This window comes from Columba livia, chromosome 13 (genome assembly GCF_036013475.1).
Source record: "Columba livia isolate bColLiv1 breed racing homer chromosome 13, bColLiv1.pat.W.v2, whole genome shotgun sequence".
Lineage (NCBI taxonomy): Eukaryota > Metazoa > Chordata > Aves > Columbiformes > Columbidae > Columba > Columba livia.
Genome location: NC_088614.1, coordinates 4,818,910 through 4,841,420, shown reverse-complemented (window position 1 = coordinate 4,841,420; position 22,511 = coordinate 4,818,910). Strand labels below are relative to the sequence as shown.

The following is a 22,511-nucleotide window of genomic DNA, read 5'->3' as shown; positions in this document are numbered from 1 at the left end:
CATAAAAGAAAAATTCCCTGTGAATTTAGGACTTAACTGCTTGTGTGTAACAGCCTTTAAATAGACACAGTTTTCTCAGGCACACTAAAAGCTCCCAGTGTGCCCTAGAGACATAATATATTTTAGCAATATTTATTATGATGTTAGTTTTAATTTTCACAGACCACATTCAGTTTTGCATGGCTAGAATTTATGGAGCAGAACTTTTCAAGGACTAGAATTATTTTAAAAGAAATATTTTCATTTTTCACTGACAGAGGCCCTGTGAGGTTTCAGAATCCGCACAGCTTTCAATTTTAGGAGTATTCTTTCCCATGTTTTCAGGAACTTTTCACATTCCTGGATCTAGTTATGGGATTTTCCCCCTAATTTAATCCAGCCTTAAATGCTGGAGTCACACATTCTGTCAATTACTACAAATGAGTTCTCTGAACTCAGTTAGTGAGTACAAATAGTTTTTATTTAGCACTGTAGCACGGTCTCTTCAGTGTATTTTGTCACACTCATGCAACAGACACTGGGATGTTCATACTTCTGAACTTTCCAAGAAGTTTGGAGGAGAAAAGCTGCCCATTGGGAAGGTTCATTGTGCAGTGCCAGTCAGCAGTTCTGCTCAGCTGGTGTTCGAGGTGCTTTTCTGCTGGTGGTCCAGCAGCAGAATTAGTTACAAAGCTTTTCTGTCTTGCGGATGCCCATGCTGTGGTTCCCTAAGGTCAACGGAGCACACTGGTGGAGGCCCTGGCTGGACCAGCGCGGTCCTGGATACTCCATAACTCTGAGCCTACATGCAGACATCTGTGTGGCTTGGGGGGGCTGTGTCACTGAGCTGTCATTCTCTTAGGGAGCATTGAGAACAAGTGTGTGGAATCCTTTTCTCAAAAATGGTGCGTTTCCTTCACATAATCACAGAATGATTAGAGTTGGAAGGGACCTCTGGAGATCATCTAGTCCAAGCTACCTGCTAAATCAGGTTCACCTAGAATAGATTGCACAGGAATGTGTCCAGGTGGGTTTTGAATGTCTCCAGAGGAGACTCCACAGCCTCTCTGGGCAGCCTGTTCTGGGGCTTTGTCACTCTCAAAGAAATTTTTCCTCATATTCAGATGGAACCTCCTGTGCTTCAGTCTGTGCCCATTGCCCCTCATACTGTCACTGGGCACCACTGAAAGGAGTCTGGACCCATCCTTTTGACATCCACCCTTCAGATACTTATAAACATTAAAGAGATCCCCTCTCAGCCTTCTCTTCTCCAGGCTGAACAGACCCAGCTCTCTCAGTCTCTCTTCATAAGAAAAGTGCTCTAGGCCCCTCATCATCTTCCTCCTTCTCAGTGAAACAGCAGATCTGCCAAGATGAGGTCCTTGCCCACGTGCAGCCTGGGAAACCAACAGTGCTGTTGGCATCAACAGCCTGTGGAGACTTCTTGGCCAGGATTCTGGGCCACCTTTGTGGTCAAGTGTTCTGGTTTTCTGTTCTTGTTGTACAGAAGCTGGGCTTATGACATACAGTCAAATGCAGTGACCCATCCTGGTAGAAAATTTGGCCTCGGTGAGGGAAAACAATGTTTATTTTATGTTGTGGGAGGTTAGTACTGCACAATTGTAAAATTTTGTGCCCAGAACTTCTCTTACTGCTGCCTTTACTGAAGTATGTTAAGTAAAAAGCTAGCAGTTGGAAGAATAGTGGCATAGACAAGACCTCCAGGGTCGTTTTACCCTGACTGTCTAGTTGTGTTTCCTATCATAGTATCTTGTGCAGACTGATGAAGTGCTCCTGCACAGTTTGATTATTAGCTCTAGCATGCTGAAAGCTTTCAGCAGGCTAAAATCCACTGCAGTGTCTATTTCATGGGGAGACTAAAGATCTCATAGTATTGTAAGCAATCCATATTTAATAGCTTTCTGGATGTCTTGGTGAGTGTGGCTTTCCATAATTTAATGTGGAGAATTGCTAACACAGTAGAAAAATCAATTGTATTTATTGTACTGAAGGTAACCTGGTATGAGTGCCATCTGTGGGTGCCTTTCAAATCAAATTAGTGTATGAGTGCATAGTTATGTCAGTGATGGCAGTGATACCAGGTAAGTGGCTCATGATGAAATGTTCATACTGCTTTAAATTTGATATTTTATTCTTCACTTTCCTGTTAAAATCTGCTTGTGCCTAATGCCATCATCTTTGCTTGGAAGTGTGCCTCCTTGATCCGAAATATTGGGAGGGGTGAATTAGCTCTTTACTACCTTCTTACCCATAAAGGTCAGTGGGAATTCCTGTGTGAAGAAATACAGATTCAGATCCTGAACAGGAAATGTAAAGCTTTGGAATTATTACTTTTTTTAAACCAACTTCATTTATTTGCAGTTTAATGTGAGGATTTTGTAAATTTTCTGGTGTTATAATTGCTAAATTTTTTTTAATTAAATGCTTGGTTACCTTTCAGAAAAGCTTGTTTGCCACATGGCAAGATGGGGCTGTGTTTATAGTAGACAACGTGAAGAGTACTTGCTGGGTGCCCTATTGCGATAAGCATTGGTTTACCCCGAAGAGAAAATAGTTTTAAAAAGGATGTAAAGTAACTTTGTTTTGAAGTCTTCAGTGTAATGCAATCTCAGTGTGTGTGATTATGTATAAAACTTGCCAAAACCAACATGGCCAAATGACGCGGCTTGAAAACTGCTGGGCCTTCTTTAAAATGCTTTTGGGAGTTAAGCAAGAGGTGGTTACCTTCATGTAGTTCAGGCTCATCTGCAATTTCTTGGCTCCTAAGTATTTTTTAAAATATGACTTAAATCCTGATGTGCTATTGATTTCCTATGCCTGTGACAGGTTTTCTGAGAGATCTACATAAGCATCTCACCATATTCTACCTCGTTTCTCCGGTTTCTGCCACAGTTCTCCGGTTTCTTTTTGTCTTGTTCATTTTAGACATTAGGACCTCTGATGTAGGGACATGTCTTGCTGTCAGTTTGCCATACATTGCACACCAAATGTCCGCTCTCAACTGTGAACTTCCGCGTATTGCAGGTATACAATATTTTATACAAATATAGTTATACAGAAATATCTACACATATTTATTAGGATAAATCCGTAATAAAATAGTTGGCATTAAAATTCTTAAGTGGCCTCTCTGGCTCGAATACATATAGAAGAAACTCCCTTATTCTGAACTCAAAATCAGAGGAGTCTGTATAGCAGATGTATTAACGTTCATAGGGGTGCTGAGATGCAAATGGAAAAGTGCTATTTAAGCTCATGGTTCCACGAAAAAAATACAGCAAATCTAGCACAGAATCTGCTTGCAACTTCTACTGTCTGGTATTTCCTAGTATTTCTGCCCACAGTACAGAATTTGCATACAAAAATATCTGAAGAAGACATGATCTAGTTTCCTAGAGTGGGTTCAAACTGATGATTTACAGGTAATGGCGAACTCCTCCCTGACAATTTCTCTTTCTGGTCCCAGTGTCTAGTTGTTAATGTATGAAAAAGCTGAAAGAACAAAAGAGCAAAGAGGTGATAAAAGGGCAGTGAAACCAAAACAAAATCTGTAAAGGCCGGATGTGCTTTGATATATTATGCGTTTCCTCAAAGGACTTGCTTGAAGCAAAAGCCAAAGCAAAACCTGAAAGCTGAAGATCCCTTAGACAGGTGCCCTACCTTTTGGGTCGAGAACTTATTCCTAGATTAGAAAAATACGGCATGAAAGTGAGAGGAACTGGAATTTACCTATTTGAGCACAGAATCAAGCCATAATCGTACACACATAACCAGTGATACAAGAGAAGAGCAAGAAGACTGAGATGGTGCTACACGGTACTATATAGAGTGGCATCTAGATGTAAGAATGGATGAAAGGCATTATTGACAAGGAAAGGAGTTCTACAAAGTCCTACAAATGAGGATTTTTTAAAGGCATACATAGAAGCCTCTTTGACCCCATGGGAAACAACAGAAAAAGGATTTTCAGGGTAGGTCCTCCTACTTCATACTTTTGAGCTGTTGAACAAGAGAATTGTCAGTGGCCTTGAAAAATACATGGGAAAGAGAAGCATGAAAATGTAATGAGCCTTGCCAAGCCTTCAAATAGTGAGAAATCACTCTCTCCCTTCAGAGGACTGGGTTCAACAGTTAGTGCATTGACCACAGAGAGAATGCAGGCTTTTGCATGCAAGACTTGCCTCTTGGTAAATTGCTTCAACTTGTTTTTTCTAATATGAGAGTCAGCTGCCGTCCTGCAGCCATGAACTCTACTGTGGTGGGATTCTGCGTAAGTCAAGTTAATGGACTTGCAAAATAGAGCAATGGAGAGAGACAGTGGCCAGAACTGTCTAATAAAGCACAACCACAGAAGAAATATTGTCTCCGTGGCTTAACTAACTGTGTGATGTGACACTTACTGGGAGACCTGTGGCTGAATTTCCTGATTTCTTGGCTGGCGGTGATTAGATACTTTGTGCAGGGGAGGTGCTGGATCTTCGTCATTGCCTGGCACCCAACTGCAAAATGGGAAGCTGCTCTCTAGCTTCAGCCTTTTTGGCAGCAGTATTATGGCTGCTGTAATAGGCACAGGGAAGGCAGAATAAAGCTGTCCAAGGTTAAAGCAGTGATCAGAGACCCAAAAAATAAAGCCACTTGGATAGCTTAATATTGTGAATTGCTGTCTTTTAGGAAGGGGGGACCACCTCCAAGTAATTCCAGGGACAGACTGCCAAGCTCCAGGCTAATGTAAATTAAAACAATTATGCTCTTACAATTTTGAGTTTATTTTGGCAATGCTAGCAAATTCTTAACAGCGAAGTGAGTTAGTAATTCGGGAGAAGTCCCAGAGGAAAGTACTGGGAATAACAGACAGCTGAAAGCTCGACGGTTTTCCGTTTTGTCACCCTCTGGTTCATTGTGCAGAGTCTGCAGCTGGGTTAGCAAGGGACATGTGGTGACCTGGGGTCTTTTATTCTTATCTCCCTTTTCCAGAGTGGCTTGTGGGTAGTCTGGTAAAGTCTGAGCATGCATGTGGTGAAGCTGGCTGAAGCTGAACTTCAGAAGTATACGAGGAGTTTGGGGATTTGCAAAAAAAGGTGAAAGAATTATCCAGATATAATAGTGGCAGGCAGTGCAGATACAGCATTGGTCAGGCTGACCAACCTGGTGGTGTTGGTAGAAGCTGCTATGATCTGTTGAGTGGTCACTCGTTCAGCTATTGCAGCTATGGAGAAATTACTTGTTGTTTCAGCAGTAAAACCAATAAACTACTGATTATTTTGAAATTCTTGACTGTTATCTCCACTAGTGCCGCCAAGGAAGAACACCTGTGCAGACTGAATACTTGTACTTTTATCTTACCATGTTGTCTGTTGCTCAGAATGTGATGTATTTTATGGAGAAGGGAAAAACTAGTGTGATGCACTAAGCAGGTTAAGGTTGATTAGCACTCAGGCTAGATGATCGTTGTAGGTCCCTTCAAACTGAAATATTCTGTTCTAACATTCATATTAAATCCTTAATACTAAATAAAATATTGTAATCTGGCCATGAAATATCTGTGTGTGTGTATATATGCATGTATACATGCAGGCATATATTTAATACATATTTTTTTAAAGCTATTGTATATACTTAAAATGATATAAATAAATTCCATAGCCTCAGGCAGTCCAAGGCTAGAGGAGGCTATTGCTTTACACAGTCCAATCCTGACTTGGTCCAGGCCAGGATTTTTTTCCCCAATAGGGTATATTGACACCAGAAATAATATATCTGAAAGATATTCTCTGAAAAGACAGTGTCTTGACCTAAAGACATAAAGAACCCCAAAACAAACAAACAAAACTACAAAAAAAAAGGTCTCTCACTTCTTTTGACAGCCTGGTACACAGGTCTGTTATTTTTACCACTAATAAATTCTGTATTTTTTTCAAATTCTGTTATTTTCTAGGCAATGGTTCATGTCATATCTTTCTCCATTAGATTAAAGAGTTCTGAGACAATAACAGTGTTTCTTAATATCTGTCTCAGTTACGAAAAGACCAGTTGGAGATCTTATTAGAAAACATTTTTAATGTGATGATGAGAATGACTGAATGTTGTTGAACTGTCTTGTTTATACTAAATATCATATACTCGGAAAATTTGAGCCCATTTATTTCTGCAGGTAGAGACTTGCTGTCGCAGTTGGGGTGGGGAAGTGATGTACCCAGTCCTTCCTAGCCGGTTGTGTGTGAAATCGTGGCTGTGTGTAAATCTCAGTGAAAATCACTGAGTGTAAATCACAAGTGTGTAAATCACAAGTGTAAATCTCAGAACTGGACAGTTTACTCTGAGATGCCATTTTGCTCTTGCTTCTGTTTGAAAAGGCAGAGCCAGGAGGAACTGCATTCCAAGGAACAGCACATGGCTCTGACTGGCTGGGTGTGCAGACACCTTGCTGGAAGCTTTGGAGACACCCTCAGTTCTGCCTGACTGTGCTGTTTCTCTGACTAGGCCTCAGAGTTGTTAGTTTTGTTGTTGTTTGGGGGGGTTTGTTCTGGTTTTATGACTTTGTCCTTGCTACAGTTTCCTGCGTTGAAATATCTTAGTACTTATGAGTGTTTTACATAACCAGTCTGGAACAAGTCTGTTTCCCCTTGCAGGTATAAATCTCTGTGTTTGCAGTGGTCCCACAGAGCCCGATGCCTGCTTATTTCTTGGCTTCATCTCTTCCAAGAGCAGAAGAATGTTCATTCACCTAGTCTTTGCTGCTAAAAACATGCATGTCTGCATTCAAAAATAAAAAGTTTGTCCAAAATAGATCCAAAGGACCTACTTCCTCTTGAGATAAAGAGCAGCACAGTTACAGTCAATTGCCTAAATTATTGCTAACTTCTGCTTTGTAAAATCATGACAGAATAGAAGGAAGAAAATGTGTTTTTAGCAAATATGGAGTGTTGGGGAGACGTAAATTGTTAAGCCTGATTCACAGTTCAGGCTGCTGTGTTTAAGTATTTAAACTATGGCATTTCATTATAGCCTTGGCTGCCTTCTATGTATTGTGACAGAGCAGTTACCAAACTGCTGCCCTTTACTCCATTGGATTGGAGCTGCCCTGCTGGGTGCATGTGTCCTGCTCCTACCTGATGGAAAATTTCCTTCAGCTCCAGGAGCAAGAGGGACTGAGCTCTGTCCATGTTGCAACAGGCCCCCGTGCAGCACGTGTGCAGCTGTACCCTGGCACCAAGAAGTCCTAAGTGAACCTTACTTAAATTTAATAACACTGTAGGAGTAGAGCAAGTTAGATAAGGGCGTGATAGAGTTTTGTGCTGGTTTTCATATGGCTTTGATGTAAACATTTATGCTTTTGGACTTTTTTTTTAATTCTGTAAAGAAGGTAGGTAAAAATCTTGATTCAGTTCTGAAAATGTCTTAGGAGAAACCTGTTGTGGACAGGAGAGGCAAGGGCACAGTCTCGTAGTGCCAAAGGAAGGTGAAAAGAGCAGGCCTGGGGAGGGTAATCCAGTCAGTCAGGAGTCCAGGACCAGAAAAGTCCGTAGTGCTGGAGCAGATCCAAAGTCAAACAGAGGAGCAGGTCAGTGGGACAGATGGGCATGGGACATGGCCAGGTCCAGGCAGAGCTGCAGTGCTGCCTGAGAAAGGACCTTCCATCTCATGGTTAACTCGTTACAAACAGAAAATAAGAGCTACAAAATCATTGAAGAAATGTACAATTTCTCAAGTTTTGACCATCAGACAAAAAAGCATCCCTAACTGCAGAAAATGCATCAAAGTAACTTTAGAGTTTCTTCTCCGTTATCATGACTAAGTGATATCCTGGAGGTGAAGGAGGTTCCAACAGTGAAGTTTTGAAAGTGGCTGCCAGCAAGTAGAATTAGAGCCAAAGACTTTTTCAGGACACATTTTGTGACTTTTGACATTTCACGGGTCAAATGTGAAAGGTTAATGAGAAGGGTCGGTACACTCCTCCAGCTGGTCTGATATACATAGGAGATAACCTGGCAAATGTAATAGTTCATGAACAGAGACAGATGTGTTTACAAATGACCTGTGATAAGCTTAAGGTTGCCGGTCTGGATTGGAGCACAAAGAAGAGTGAGTTGATTTAAGGACAGAAAATTTATTTGTGGTTTTCTGTCAGTCATGTAGTTGTTGGGGAATAGATTTACACAGGCAAGAACAAAACAAGATGCTGAGCAGAACTCCTTAAACCCAGCAGATGTGCAGAGTTTTGTAAGAAAGTAAGCTGGTAGATTTGCCAATGTTGCAAAACATATATGTAAGTTGTAGACACAAAGGAAACTATTTCAGTCATGAGTAGCAATGTGATTTCACAAGTTCAGAACTGAAAAGACCCACTGCAGATGTTCATCTAGTATATCTATGTTTCAAAACCCTCCCATATTAAATACAGATGCTAGAAGTGTGCAGTTTGGGGCAGTATTGACACAAGAACATAAAAGTCTTTGAGGGGATGTTTATTGAGGATTCTTAAAACAGAGTGCAAATTCTCTAGGGAGAAATTATTGCAACACTCAAAAGGAGCTCCTGACAGTCATTAAAGCTACAGAATATTTTCAGCACTAGTATAGGAAGATACTTTTGGTCAGGACAGGCCATACATCTCTGCAATGGCTCAACAGCTCCTGCTATCCTGAGAAGGTTGCCAGGTGTCTCTAAAGCAGCAACGCTGACATTTTGCAATTACAACTTATTTGTTTTGTGCCTTATTTTGTTGTTTGTTGTGCAAGACTAATTGAGAAGGCGATTAATGATTTCTGAAGAGAATGTGAATGCTCAGAAGGAGATAAGCCATCTTTTCTTTTGGTATATGTGAAAATAGTACTGGCTCATCCAGGTAAGAATTGTCTGTGGTAATCAAAAGCTTCCCAAAGTGGGAGTTATGTCTGGCTAGTGTGCAGTGGGAAGATGATTTGGCAAATGCAGCTGCTGTAGAAGCAGCATCTTTTCGGAAAACTACAGCAAAAACCCTGTGCTTAGAACAGGAAAGCACTGAGTGTAAACATGAAGTTGTAGGGGATGTAAGAACTAATCATTGGTTCAGGTGTTAGTTGGTTACCAGCCAGTTCTGTGAATCATGGACTCAATGTGAGAGGTGTTGTGGAGGATCTGGGCTGACCACTGGTGTGGTGCAGCCCATAGAGTCTCACTAGACATTTCACGTTCATGACGCTGGACAAATGGTGTCTGATCTCACAGTCAGGAGTAAGGTTTTACATCTCTGTTTCTCAAGCTTACCTTCGCTATAGGATGCGTTTGCTACTGTGTGTGTGCTGACTCTCCTGTCTGGGTTGTGGTGAGGCAGTTTGCTGATAAGGAGGAGGAGCTCGGATGACAGACAGACACGGTGACTGTCCTAAGGAGGCAGTGGGCATTGTGGAGCTGTGGGACCATATCAGCTCAGTAGTGGGAATTGCTGCAGTTATGTCTTAGAACTAACAGAAAATAATTTAGGTTTCTAAATAAATCCTATGCAGTTACATATTGGGGTAATATTGTCTTTCCTTTGACAGGCATTTTACTGTAACTTGCTACTGAATTTCTAATTTCAAATGATAAAAGGAAGCCTGGCCATGAGAAGTGTTGACAGTGTAATTTGATTTTATTTGTATCGTTGGCACTTCATGTGTGGGACATTCTTTTCTGTTTTATTTTTTTTAATGAGAAACATTCCATCAGACTGTGAAAAGAACATTTTTCTGTTGCACAATGCTTAAGCAAAAAACCTAACCGAAGAAAACCCCAATATTATAAAGAACAGAAAATAGAGTTAAACAATAATACTTGACTTTTATGTATAACGCATTGACTTCAAAAATCTGAGTCATTCCATCCATATAAACAAGTTATATAGTAGTAACAAAGTGCATGAAGCAAATTGCTAAATTTAACTAAAGTATTAACATAAAAAGTACTTTAAAACAATACTTTACACTTTCTTGCCATGATTCCATCATGCATCAACACAAATCAAATCCCGAGGCAACCCGTGCCTTTGACAGTCTTTCTGTATTATTATGTAAATAAATGGAAGTAATGATCAGACTCGCAAAAGGGTGAAAAACATCAAGACAAACCATCTATTTATAACAGAGTTGTATTTAAAAAAAAATAAAAATCAAAGTGCACTGCTGGTACATCTCATCTGAGCCTATTTGGGATGTGTCTAACACAGGGGGTATCCAGTCTCCAATGGTTTCAACGTTTTGTTTAAGCACCAGGGGAATAAAGAATGATGGATAAAGATGGATGTTCCGTCACTGGCATAACTATGACTAGCATGAAAACTGAAAAATTGTACCAGAATATATACGTAAACATCTTTTGTATACTGAGGAGGCAAACACTCTTAAATTATCAGATGTGTACAGTACTGGTACTTAAAGTTTTGGTGCCAGTACCAGACTGGTCCAGTAATTAGCGTTCAGTTCTATTTCTAATTACAGATAAGGCATATAACAAAAAAGTAAATATTTGGTTATTAATATCTCATACAGCTCAGCAACCCAACCAGTCAGAATTTATCTTGCCAATTTTAACAATCTTCAAACTCTTGTCTTCCATTTGTAGATAGTACTGATCTTTGAAAAAGTAGGTGTATCCTGTGAAGGTAAATAAAAAAGCATATTTGGATTATAGAGCACATAATTCTTGATCAAATTTTTTTAGTTTGTTTGATTTCATGAAGCTTAATGAACTTATTTCCTGAAATATTTATACACAATAGAAAGATTTTTTTTTTAAATACATAAAAATTCCTGTCCTGGAGAAGAACAGTCTTGTTAAATGGAGCCTGAAGTCAGGTTACCATTTTGTGAGCCAGAATTTTCTGGGAAGAAATGCTTACTGACAAAATAGATGTTGAAAATCGACTAGAGACTAGTGATATCAGCAATGCTTCCAGGCATTTACATGTATTTGTGTAAAATATGAGGCCACTTAAAACCATGGGCCAGGCTCTCAGCTGCAGTTGATAGGAAGTTAAAAAAAGAAAAGCAAAATACAAGCCATTTGTGCCTGTGATCAAGGAGATTATCATATTTGGGTTCTGGCTGTGCTAGAGCAGGGCGATGCTGGGGCTGAGGAACCTGTGGGGCTGTCAGAAGTTGTAAATTTGTGAGCCACGGGGACTGGCCCAGTCACGCCACTGGTGTGAGGACACCCTGTGCATCAGGCCTTGGGTGGCAGGAGTCGCTTTAGTCTCTGTCACAAACTACACTAGAAGGAGAATTCCCACAGCTAATTTTCCCCATGCCCAAACTGGAAAACCAATGTGGACCTGGATCCAACCCTCAGGAGACCTTGACATACAAGGGACTGCATCAGGGATTGCTTTCCTCCATAGCCCGCGGGACGCTTGTGTGGCAGGTTTCTAGACCTGAACATCATCATAATGGAAAGCAGTAGGATGCTTCAAGATGCTTAAGGCATTAAAAACAAACAAACAAAAACAAAACCAGAAAAGCAAGCAACCAACAAAAAAACCCCACAAAAGGCAAGGAAGAAAAGAGGGAAGATGCTAATAAAAGCTGTTTCTTGCCTTGTTAAGCTTTGCAAAGTATTCAGCATCAAGGAAGTAAATGATAAAGAGTAGTAGCAGATTGAAAGTAAATAAGCTTCATGAAAAGGGAAATTAGCATAATTATTATTATTTGCTTGGGTAAAAATATTCAGGAGAGGTCATATTCCCTAAATGCTTCATTTAAAAAAGTTTAAACTGTTACTAGTAGGGTATTTATCGACTGATATTTAATGGGAAAATAAAGAGATGAAACAAAGTTTCTTTGAAACAGTAGTTTGCAAATTTGAATGGGAGTTTGGCTCCTACTCATGGGCCACAAGAAATTAAAGTCTCCAGTAAGTTTAACAGCAGACAAATAGGAGAGCCTGGTAGAGATTTAAGTCGGAATTGCAGCTTACCACTGTCACCAAGGCCCAGGACAGCATCGAGGTTATCTGGAACTCCATTCCAAGAGTCGGCAATGAATTTAGGGGATGCAATCTCCATTTTCTTCTTTTCTTCATTGTACCTAAAGAAAATTATATACATGCATTAAAATTCTGTACTTAAAATTTACTGGAATTTTTCAGGGAGTCCTCAGCAAATGTGACTACAGAAAACAATCAAACAGAAATGTAATAACTGAGATTGTAACATTTTTTCTGTTTCATTATTATTCCTGAATCCTTTAAAATCCTGTGAAATTTTACATTTTTCGTTTTGGAAATGCAGCTCTTGCTGAATTGAAAATATACTTTCTAAGAAAAACCCTTTTCAGAAACATGGCTTTACATTTTAAAACATGATTCTAGGAAAGGTAACTTTTTTTCTGGCAGTGGCCAGCACCTGAAGGTATCAGATTTTAATGTGAAAAAATCTTACATGAAATATGCTTTATAGTCCATGTAATTGATAGTATGCTATTAAATTACTAATTACTTTCCCTAACATTTCATTTTAAAAACCTGTTATTTTCACCCAGTTCTTGGTGATGATCAACAGAGAAATGGCAAGCTGGGAGAAAACAAACAAACAACAAACCAACCCAAACCACAATGGCTTTCATGATCTATGCTTTAAAGAGGAAAAACCCAGCTGGCGTAGATGTGCTGAATTGCATGGAAATGGCATCTGGTTTGCAGTGTCCTTCAGAAGCGATGGCTCTGTCTGTACCCACATCTGCAGATGGCCAGTTGTTTTATCACCCTGTCTGCCTCCCACTGGAGTACACAAAGACAGATCTGTGCAAAGCCAGTTTTACCTTCCCACAAGCAAGTCATTCAGGATCTCCCTTTTCACATATAGGGAATAAAAGTCTCAGGGGTGCAGAGTGCTTGAGAGTGAAGGAGGAAGGAGCAAACCTGTGTCCTGGTTTCCCCATTTTTCTGCTTTATAGATGGGAGCCAGTGCTGAGCGGGAAGAGTGGGGACGTCCTGTGGAGCAGTGACACGGGATAGAGTTTGAACCAGGCCTTCAATGTGAGGCCTCAGTCACCCCAGCAGCTCCTCAGGAGCAGTGGACCTCAGAGAGGTTGTCTGTGACTGGTAATGGAGGGAGGGAAGCATGTATATTCTTGATTTTTATTTATCCATGTCTGTATATGTGTCACCTTTCCCTTGTTGCTGTATGGAACTACTTGGATTGTATCCAAAGTTACACCAGTGCAGATGAGCAGTAGCTTGGTCAAAGTAAATTTAAATGATTAATTTAAATTACTTATTATTTTTAACTTTGATATTTAAAAGAAGTCTAGTAGATTGCCTGAGTAGCTTTAAAACTTCATCTGTGAAATCTGACCCAGCTCCTCTTCTCCCTTGCAAAACTTCACTTTGCTTAACAGTCTTGTTATAATAACACTAAAATAGCTTGGGGAGGGAGAGGAGAAGGCTTCCAAAAAATCCACTTAAAGTAAGTGTGATAATGGCACAGGAAGGACTATGGTATGTAACTGCTTTGATTCCATGGGGCAGAGTCCTTGTATAAAACAAAACAGCTGCATACTTCAGGGTTGTGGTGTCCGTGTTAAACAGATGCATGCTTTTCTGAAATATTTGTCAACTGCTTGCTTTCTTCTTTGCACAGCTAGAAATCACTTAAGCTTATTTTGATTTCTTAACAATAAATTACGCATTTTGCAGTGACTGCAATTGATAAGGTACTTTGATAGAAATACTGTCTGTGGTTAGAGTGATGAATTACTCAGAGGCCGTGGAGTGCAGTTAATCAAAACAATGATTGGTACAGAGGAGACAAGCAGCTTTGCGAACTCATCATCTGTAGTTGTTGCTAGGAATCCGAATTATTGCAGATGGCTGTATTAGAACTGTTTGCAAATGTTTAAGATGGTCTCTGCAGTATGATATCAAAAAATGAATAGCATTCTTTAGCTTTTAAGGTTGTTCTTTTTTTTTTTTTTTAGATAATGGAGAAGAGTGCTGTCCTCAAAGTAATTGAAAGTTATGATCAAATGGCAATTGTGAAAGGATATTTTATTTGCTTACAGGAATCGACAGCCATTAGGATATAAAATAGATACTCATCCAGTTTGATCATAACATGAAATTAATGTTCATATAAAATGAACTCAATTATTGTGACACCTCCTTTGATATTTTATATAGAGCATTTCTCAGAAAGGATCCTTATAGCCTGGAGAAGCTGGTGGGTGCTTCTGATGTTTAACTTTTCTCTAAATTGTCAGTTCATGAGCGGTTCAACTTTCAGCCTGTTGTTTAATGTCTGCATTCCCAGCTTCAGGTCCTGTTCTTGGAAAAGACCTCTGATGGTGAAAGCAAGAGTTAGTGTCTCTGGTTTAGTTTTGTGCCATTCTGACAGGCAGCACAGAGCTAACCCGCAAAATTCCTCAAAGCACCGAGGTGTGTCTGCTTTTTCAGATGATCTTTTGTGCCAAATCTTCCTGCAAGTTATGATCATGAAATTCTATCAAATACTATTAGCAGACTCTTTATTAGGTGCAATGTAGGATCTCTATTTCTACCACTGTAAGAGACTTCAGGCATTTTAAAGACATTCCTTCTTCATCTAGGAGTCCAGGATCTCTTCTGGAAAGAGTATTAGTAGCAGGTTACCTGAGTTTGGTTGCTTATCTTGCATCATATTTTGTTTTTCATACAGTCTTTCCAAGAGAAACCTTAGTGCAAATACAGTTACACACATTTGTGGATATTTGTGGAATAACACATTTGTGGTGTTCTTTGCAACAAAAACTTCTCTGGGTATGGACTGGAAACATGAGTAAGGATTGTAGAGACTGTCAGAATGAATTGAAGCCAAGATTTTTGCCGAAGCACTAACAGATACACTTCATGTGGTTTGTTCAGATCTCCTCAGTGCCAACTCTGTTAGTAGAGCAAATGTGCTAGTGACTGGTACATCAGCTGCTGGAGGGATTTACAGCCATCCCCAGTGTGCTTTGCTAGTCACATGGCCGCTTCTTTTACATCCAGTGCCTCTGAACTTGGTGGCTTAGTGAAAGAATTTCAGAGACAATCTAGTCAGTCTTTGGCTTCAAGTGATTGGAGATCAGCCCATGTTTTAGGAATTCCTGTCCGAGTTTTCTTGCAGGATCTATGAACCGACAGCAGGGACAACTTCCCTCACTTCAGATCCTGAGGCTGCCCCAGGCAGCTGCTGGTATGTAGGGGCGGAGGGATGGGTTGTTAGTGAGACTCGCAGATATCTTCTTCCATTGCAAGCTGTTTTCTCAAATACCTACCAGTGTCCTGCTGCTGTACCGAAGCCCTTTCCTAGCCACACTCCCTGGTTTGGTACCCTTGCTCACAGCTGCTGTCAGCGCTGTCCCGGCAACTCTTATTTTGTATTCTCAAAGGGTGAACCCCCTGGGTTTGGTTCCTGCCTCCTCGACCTCCTTGTGCACTCAGCCCTAGAGGCACGGTGTGGCTAACAGCACACCACCACCGCCTCAACGTATCTTACTTCCAGTATCTGTCTCCAGCAAAAATGTACGTCCTCTTGTTTCTGCCCCAGTTGAAAGCTGCATCAACACGCTGTACGTCAGGGGGTAGTCCCAGGGCGGTGAGTTTCTTTGGATATCCCCTCTCCAAGTTACTGGCGGAATAAACCCAGTACTCATTGCCTAAATAGGAGAGAAAGCAGAGTAAACAAACACTGTTTATTAATCAGATACAGAGGAATATTTCTTCATTTATGCTTTGTTATGGGGCTTTTTATTGCACTAACTCTACTACTAGTCTTTATAGTATTTTACCCTCTGTGAAGCACTAGTTAGAGAGCAGGTGTACTGTGATTACAGTTTCTACTTCTGCCTTTCTGCAAAAGACATCACCTCATTGTGCTCTTGCTTCCTCTCTTCTTAGCTGTCCCAGCTTAGTACAGCTGAGGTTATGTTAAAACAAAATAGTAGATTTTCTTGTATGATGAAGACGGTCTGAAACCAGGCATGGGCATCTGAAGGTCAAATGCAGAAACTCATGTTCACCCTTCATTTGTTTTGTTGAGTAATTTTATTGAGTGATTAACAGCAAGTTTTTGCCCAGGCTTCCTGTTTCTATGGTCTTCCATCATACAACATTTTCTAATGTCTCTCCAAATATGTACTCGTGGAAGATGTTCTGGTATTCTTTATTCCTTACACGGAATTAGAATTTACTTAGTAAATACCCTCACTGGATTCACTGAAAGCCATGGAAATATTCTTTTATGAAAGGACATTTGTTTGATTTTGTGCTAGTGAGAAAGAAAGTAAAGCATTAATGTAAGTATAAGGTGTAACATTTGAGTTCCTGAGAAGTTCAGGAGGAAAGGAGGGGGTATCAGTAGCAAGTATTTTAAGATAGTTGGGTTGCAGGTCACTTTCAAATCAATCTTTGTTTGTTGATAGTTCTTATGTATTTATTTTTTTAAAAGCAGTTTGGTTACGTCTTCCTGGGAATTATAGAGAGAGGGAGAGAGGTGTAGATGTAATAGGCTTATATATAGTATATGCAAGATTTAAAGTGTTTTGGCTTGACTGAAATAAAACTTTTTAAAACTTCTTTCTTTTTCCCCTCCATGTAAACTACAGCAAATTGCCTTTGAGACATATGGAATAGATTATAATTACTTTTTTTCCCTGCTGTACAGAAAATGTACAGCAGCATCTGCCATATGTTTTTTACATGATTGGAGGTGTTTAGTCATATTTTAGTAGATATTGGAGCCCAGTTTTTGCTGGCTCAGTTTCTCATGTTGAAAACAGCCTTCCAGCCCCACTGTTGTGGCCAGTACGGCTGAGCCATGTGTGTGATTTGGGATGGACAGAGCAGGGCTCCACTTGCCCTCCTCTCCTGTGGAGGCCACTCACCCGGCCGCCCGTACCCGCTGCCTCATGAGCCACCAAGGCAGGTAAAACAGACTGAGGAAACAGCTCACACTGTTGTTGCATTTTATGTTAAATATTGACTCTTGTTCAGTCTTGCTTACTGTTAAATGTATCTTTCCAGGTGCTCATAGCTCCCCTTTGCTCTAATGAAGGCTGAATGCTGTTCAAAGTCCTTCCAATCCAGACTTTGTCCTAAAATCCTCAGCATGGGGTGTCTGAGATCTGTCACCCATCCCCATGGGCTATACTGGCTCTTGGGCAGGCCATTCCCTGGCCCTGTTACAGCCCAGAGGAAACTGAGCTCCAATGCAATATTTATGCAAATGGCTACTTACATTTTAAAACTTAAAGCTAATACCTGAAAAAAACACAGCCTTCTCGTCCTGAGGGGCCTCGTAGACAGCATCAATTTTCTCTGGCAGATCAGGCCAGAATGTAGCAACAAGAAGAGGACCCGTGGGTTTTGCTCGGGGGTTTACAGTCCTCCACATGAATCTGTGCACAACAGAAAATGGTATGAGATTTACAATGAACTAATTCACCAGCACATCTGTTTCTCGTCAGTTCTGGCAAAGGCCACATAAGCATTGTACATACACACATGCGCACACACACACGTTAGCAGAAGCACATGCTTGCAACTCTTTTCCTGCAGTGACTGAAAAGAAAATCATTCATCTAAAAGCATGTTGATAAAAGAGTGGCACAATAGGCTGCACGCTGGACTGCAGGTGAAATTGCTTATGCTGATTGCACTGGTTGCTTTTTGCATCAGGGCAAAATGTATTCTGTGCTTTGAGTTTACAAATAAATTCATTTATACAAGGCATTTAAACTAATAGAGCTCTCCTGCTGTTGTGTGTGGAACAGATGGATGAACATTTGAGAAAACCAGAGATTTGTATTCCCTGATTTGCTCTTGCAATTACTATTGTAGTGACTAAAAGTTCAAATTTAGTAACGGTATATCAAACTGCTCAGAAGTGTGCTTGGCTGTAAAAGAAACTGCTGGCACTAAAAATGTTCATTAGACAAATGCAAAGGGTAATTTATTGGCTATTTTATGTTTAAGTAGTATCATAATTTGATTTAAGATTTAAAAAGCTGTAATTATCTTTAAATGGCAGAGCTTTGTGCTGAGGGCTTTTGGTATTAAGAATGATACTGTTATTACCTCCTTCATAGAATGAACAACTTCTTCCCCCAACAGAACAAAAGTTTTGCCACAGTCATGAAATGAAATATCAGCAGGCTGGTGGAATTGCTTTTGCACCAAGCTTTAACTATTAAATTCTCCAGTCAAACAACTTGTGCTGTTATTATGTTGCTGAAGCTCAGGATGCTACTGGCATCTTATTTTTTGCAAACTATAAATAGTCATTACCCGTTCCTACCTAGAATAATGACATCTTTGAGAAACCCATGATCTGAATCAGAATTTTGGTTTTGCCTAAAACTTGGAGGAAGAGTCCTAAATTCACTTGGTACACTGCTGGATTTTTAACAAGAGAAGTTTGTTAATAGAGCTAGCTAGGACAACTAAAACATTTTGAAATGCATTTGCAAGTACAATTAGTTGCTGCATACTGAATTATGATAATCTATGGTGTTTGATATGAGGAAAAGTATTACTGGCAAATGCATAATTTTTTGTCTCTTAATTAAAAATACATATTAATTTAACCTGACATATGGTACTAATAATTGGGATAGTAATATGTTAACTTACTCTCATTTTGCATACATATATGTATTTTTAGTATGGACAAAAATATCTCTGAGCATAACTCATCACAATTTACATTTAAAAAAAGAGACAAGGGATAAGGCATTTAGCTAATTACTCTTGCTCATGACAGTGTTTAAACACATATGAAATGCTATAAAATGTAATAACATTTGTTTTGTGCATCTTTTTTTAGACAGAAAAGCAGATCCAATATGATATGAAATGGAAATCCATATAGCAAATATTTCTAACACTGCATTCATAGAAGTAGTTCCTTTAAAAATCCGAGTTGCAGAATTCTCAATCAAATTTGGACCTGATTTATGGCTGAGTCAGCACTAATAATTACTATCTACATGAATTCCAAACTTTCCAGACCCAATGGAGACTTGAACACTGGGTTTTTATTAAAGCAAACATTTCGAGGGACTTATTAAAATGGTGAGGTTTTCTTGTGGAAAGGAAATCTTTATCAAAGCTGAGTTTTCATTTTGAGTTGGGTAGGAGGTATTTTTATTTTTACTCATCAAGGAAACAGTGAAACTAATTATTTCACTTTCTCATTTTGCTTTGGATATGTGAAAATGTTTTAACTCATTCAGGTTAAATTTTAATATTACGTATATAGAGAGATGTAAAACTTTGTTATAGTGAGTATTTTACATTATATTTTAACATAATCAAGATTAGCCATCGTTATTATTACATGCAGTTATGTGAAGGGACCAAATCAGTGCGTCTCTTTTAATGTCTTGGGAAACTTCAGAAGTTTTGTTCACTTTCAAAAGAAAAACATCAGTGTAAATGTTGTACTTGGGCATTCTGGGTGCTTGGAGGATTCTGTGCCCAGTGGAAGGCTCGACTGCTCTGTATGGCCAACACCGCTTCCAGTAATTACCATTGAGTTCCTTGGTTTGAGACTTGATGGGAGGGGAAGGGGAGAACCACATTTTTCGAAGGAATTGATTTGATCTGATCTCATTTTTGCTATTTACTCTTTCTGCCTGTGTAATATGATAGTTGGATGCTGCGTTTGTTTTCATGAATCATAAAAGTCACACGACACATGACAGACATTTGTTTTTTGAATTCCAAAACTGAGTCATAATGCTGCTTGCCTGATATTTGCAAAGCTGCAAGACTGACAGGCAGAGCCATTCCACAGCAAAACAATTCCACAGTTGTCAGCTCTTGCTGTGTGTTAGATAAAGCACGAGTCAATTTGAACAGATTGGTTTGGTATTTGCATGGTTCTGTGACCAGCTGTATCTGAATGCAAAATGCTCCTGTTTTGTTCAGATTGTATAGAATACTGAATCGCTTTGCTGATTTAGGAAGAGATTTAAAATTGTTCCTTATTGAATCAAGCCTTGTGTGATTACTAGTTTACAAAAGCAGAGGCAAGGTAGAGGTCTGGCTGAAAACCAAGGCCCACAAGTGAGCAAAAACAATGAGTGTGTTGTGAATACTGCAGAACTTGCAAAGTTTTTCTGCGTGAAGACCCTGAGCTGAGGTGAACACATTAGCTCTCTGATATCTGTTGGTGAAAGTGGGCACCGGTTCTGGCAAACATGTCAGGTGAGGGCAGTGGGGCCAGCTCTGTACAGCTCGTTGGTAGAAAGGGCCAGTGCTGCCTTGCTGAGGCTGATCTGGTGGTACTATGGGGTACTATGCCTGAGAAAGGGCTGGCTCTTGTCATTGGGGGTCACTGTATTGTAAGGAATCTCAGCCTGCCATTGACAGGGCCAAGAGGAATAGTACAAAAGGTAACACACGTGTTACCACAAACATGTTGAATTTGCCCATAGCAGCTGTAGTAGAAATGGGGGACAGTATGTTCTTACAGGCAGGAGTTTTTAATCCCAGTTTCTGCATTGCTAAAACACAAAGCTTGTAATAAAGATTAAGTCAAACTTCAAACCCAAAGCACCACTATCTGGGTGTCACATAGATGGGAACTAGAAGGAAATGCACAGAAGAAATTACTGCATACCACAGACTATAAAATTACCCAATTGCCCCTGATTTTTTTGTTATGAGAAAGCGGTGAGTAGAGTTAAACTGTGCATCACAGTAATAAACCCTTCACATACTCTTGCTGAAAATGTAAATCTGGAGAAGGTGGATGGACTTTGAACCAACGGCAGGTACAAATAACTATTAAATTGTGTTTTGAGAGGGGAACCTTGTTTGTCAGATCCTGCTTCCTTTTAAATTTCAGCTGTGACATGTAGCAAGGAGCAATGAACAGGTGAGTTGTAATAATTGTGGCAGCTTCACATGCTTGTATATGTTCCTGTATGATAGGAGACAGTGCTTGATTTGGGTACATGCAATGAATATATGTGGACCCAGATCTTAAACAGCTTTGGGAGAATGTTCAAGGTAACTGAGCATAAATGATTTCAAATTGGGCCTTGATCTATGGCAGAAAAAAGAGCATTAGTGTCTCTCCCCATGGTGCTGCCAAGTCCCGTACCCCTTAGGAGATGCTCTTCACTGCTGAGCAGCTGGGTAATGCAGGCCCTAGCAAAGGCAGTGGGAGCTGCAGCTGTGCAGGCACTGCGTTTTATCAGGAATGTCTCTGCTCTTGCATCAAAAATGCCTTTTGTGTCTTCTGTGTTGAAGCCCTGGCACACAGGGAGCCTATCCCAATCACCAGTGTCCTTGATATGTTATTACAACAGCCGTGAGTCACATAATACTGTTATTTAATGATTTTAGACTCAACCTGGATTAAACCACTCGGGGTTTAATCACAAGATTTTGCTCACAGATTTCCATAATTGCATCTTTATGAACATGGGATAGGAACAGATCTCCTTCAGACCAGACCTTCATAACGGAAGTTATGCTAACACTGAAGATTTGCTTAAACAGTGTCACTATGATGGAAGAGGCATTTGAGATTATTGCTACTAACTTTGGATGAACTACTTTTTTGGAGGGGTGTTTTTACAAGCTGAGATTGGAAATTTTCCTGCAATCAAATTTGAAGCCTTCCCCCAGTGACAGACTCTGTGGGATGGAATCAGGAAGAGTAGAGCCCCCAGAGCTCTGCTCCACTGAAAGTAATGGGATTTCCATTGCTGAATTACAGTCCTTGTAGTTTTTGCTACAAAAGGCAACCGTCCAGAAATATTTTATAGGGAATGAATCCTTCTTTGGCAGGCAATAGACTCACTAATGTATCTCTTCTCTTGCTAATTTTGTGATTAACATTACAGATGGGTAAATCTCTTAAGCTTTTTGAGGTCATATCTGGTTTGTGTAAGCCTTTAGAAGTTTGGATGCATCTCCCAGTTACTTCACCCTTTTGAGCAAACCTCTGTGACTCTTCAGAAGCCAGCAGAGTTTGACACCAATGTCGATTTTAGTGCTTCAGTCTCTAAATTGGGCAGATAGTATAACAGGCTTTTTTTTGGTGGGGTTTCTGTCATTTCCTTGCTCTGATTTTAGCTAGAACTACCACCAACCCAGTCGTTGTCATAGCATACGCAGTCCCAGTGTAGGGCAGAAACCAGAAGCTAAAAACCACCACCAAACTGCCTAAAATAATCATTGAAGCTGAAAATTCCAGACTCTCAAAGAAGTTTGTGAGTTGGTGAATTTATGGCATAATCATGTCACCTGTCTCTAATTACAGGCAATCTTTTGGACATGAAGGTGGCTGGGAGTAGTCAGATTCTGAAATGACAAGTCATGCTTGACCAACCTGATAACCTTCTATGATGAAATGACTGGCTTGGTAAATGACCAGGTCAGAAAGGTTTTTGACCCTGTTCCCAATAAGTCTCCTAGAGATGCTGTTCACGTGTGGGTGAGGTGATCAGAGGTGGACTGAAAGCTGGCTGCACAGCCAGGCCGAGAGTGTGGGGTGCGTGGTAGGAGGTCTGGCTGGATCCAGTAAC

General features: G+C 40.1%; 1 protein-coding gene across 1 annotated transcript in view; it reads right to left on the bottom strand.

The window, feature by feature from the left end:
• Positions 1 to 9,591: 9,591 nt before the first annotated feature.
• MMP2 (matrix metallopeptidase 2) overlaps positions 9,592 to 22,511 on the bottom strand; it is a 34,388-nt gene continuing 21,468 nt past the window's right edge. Inside the window, exons 10-13 of the mRNA XM_005504696.3 lie at positions 17,230 to 17,366; positions 15,467 to 15,626; positions 11,929 to 12,038; positions 9,592 to 10,610 (exon numbers count right to left, since the gene is read on the bottom strand). Coding sequence (XP_005504753.1) covers positions 10,507 to 10,610; positions 11,929 to 12,038; positions 15,467 to 15,626; positions 17,230 to 17,366 — 511 coding nt within the window. The 3' untranslated portion in view covers positions 9,592 to 10,506. The remainder of the gene's footprint in view (positions 10,611 to 11,928; positions 12,039 to 15,466; positions 15,627 to 17,229; positions 17,367 to 22,511) is intronic.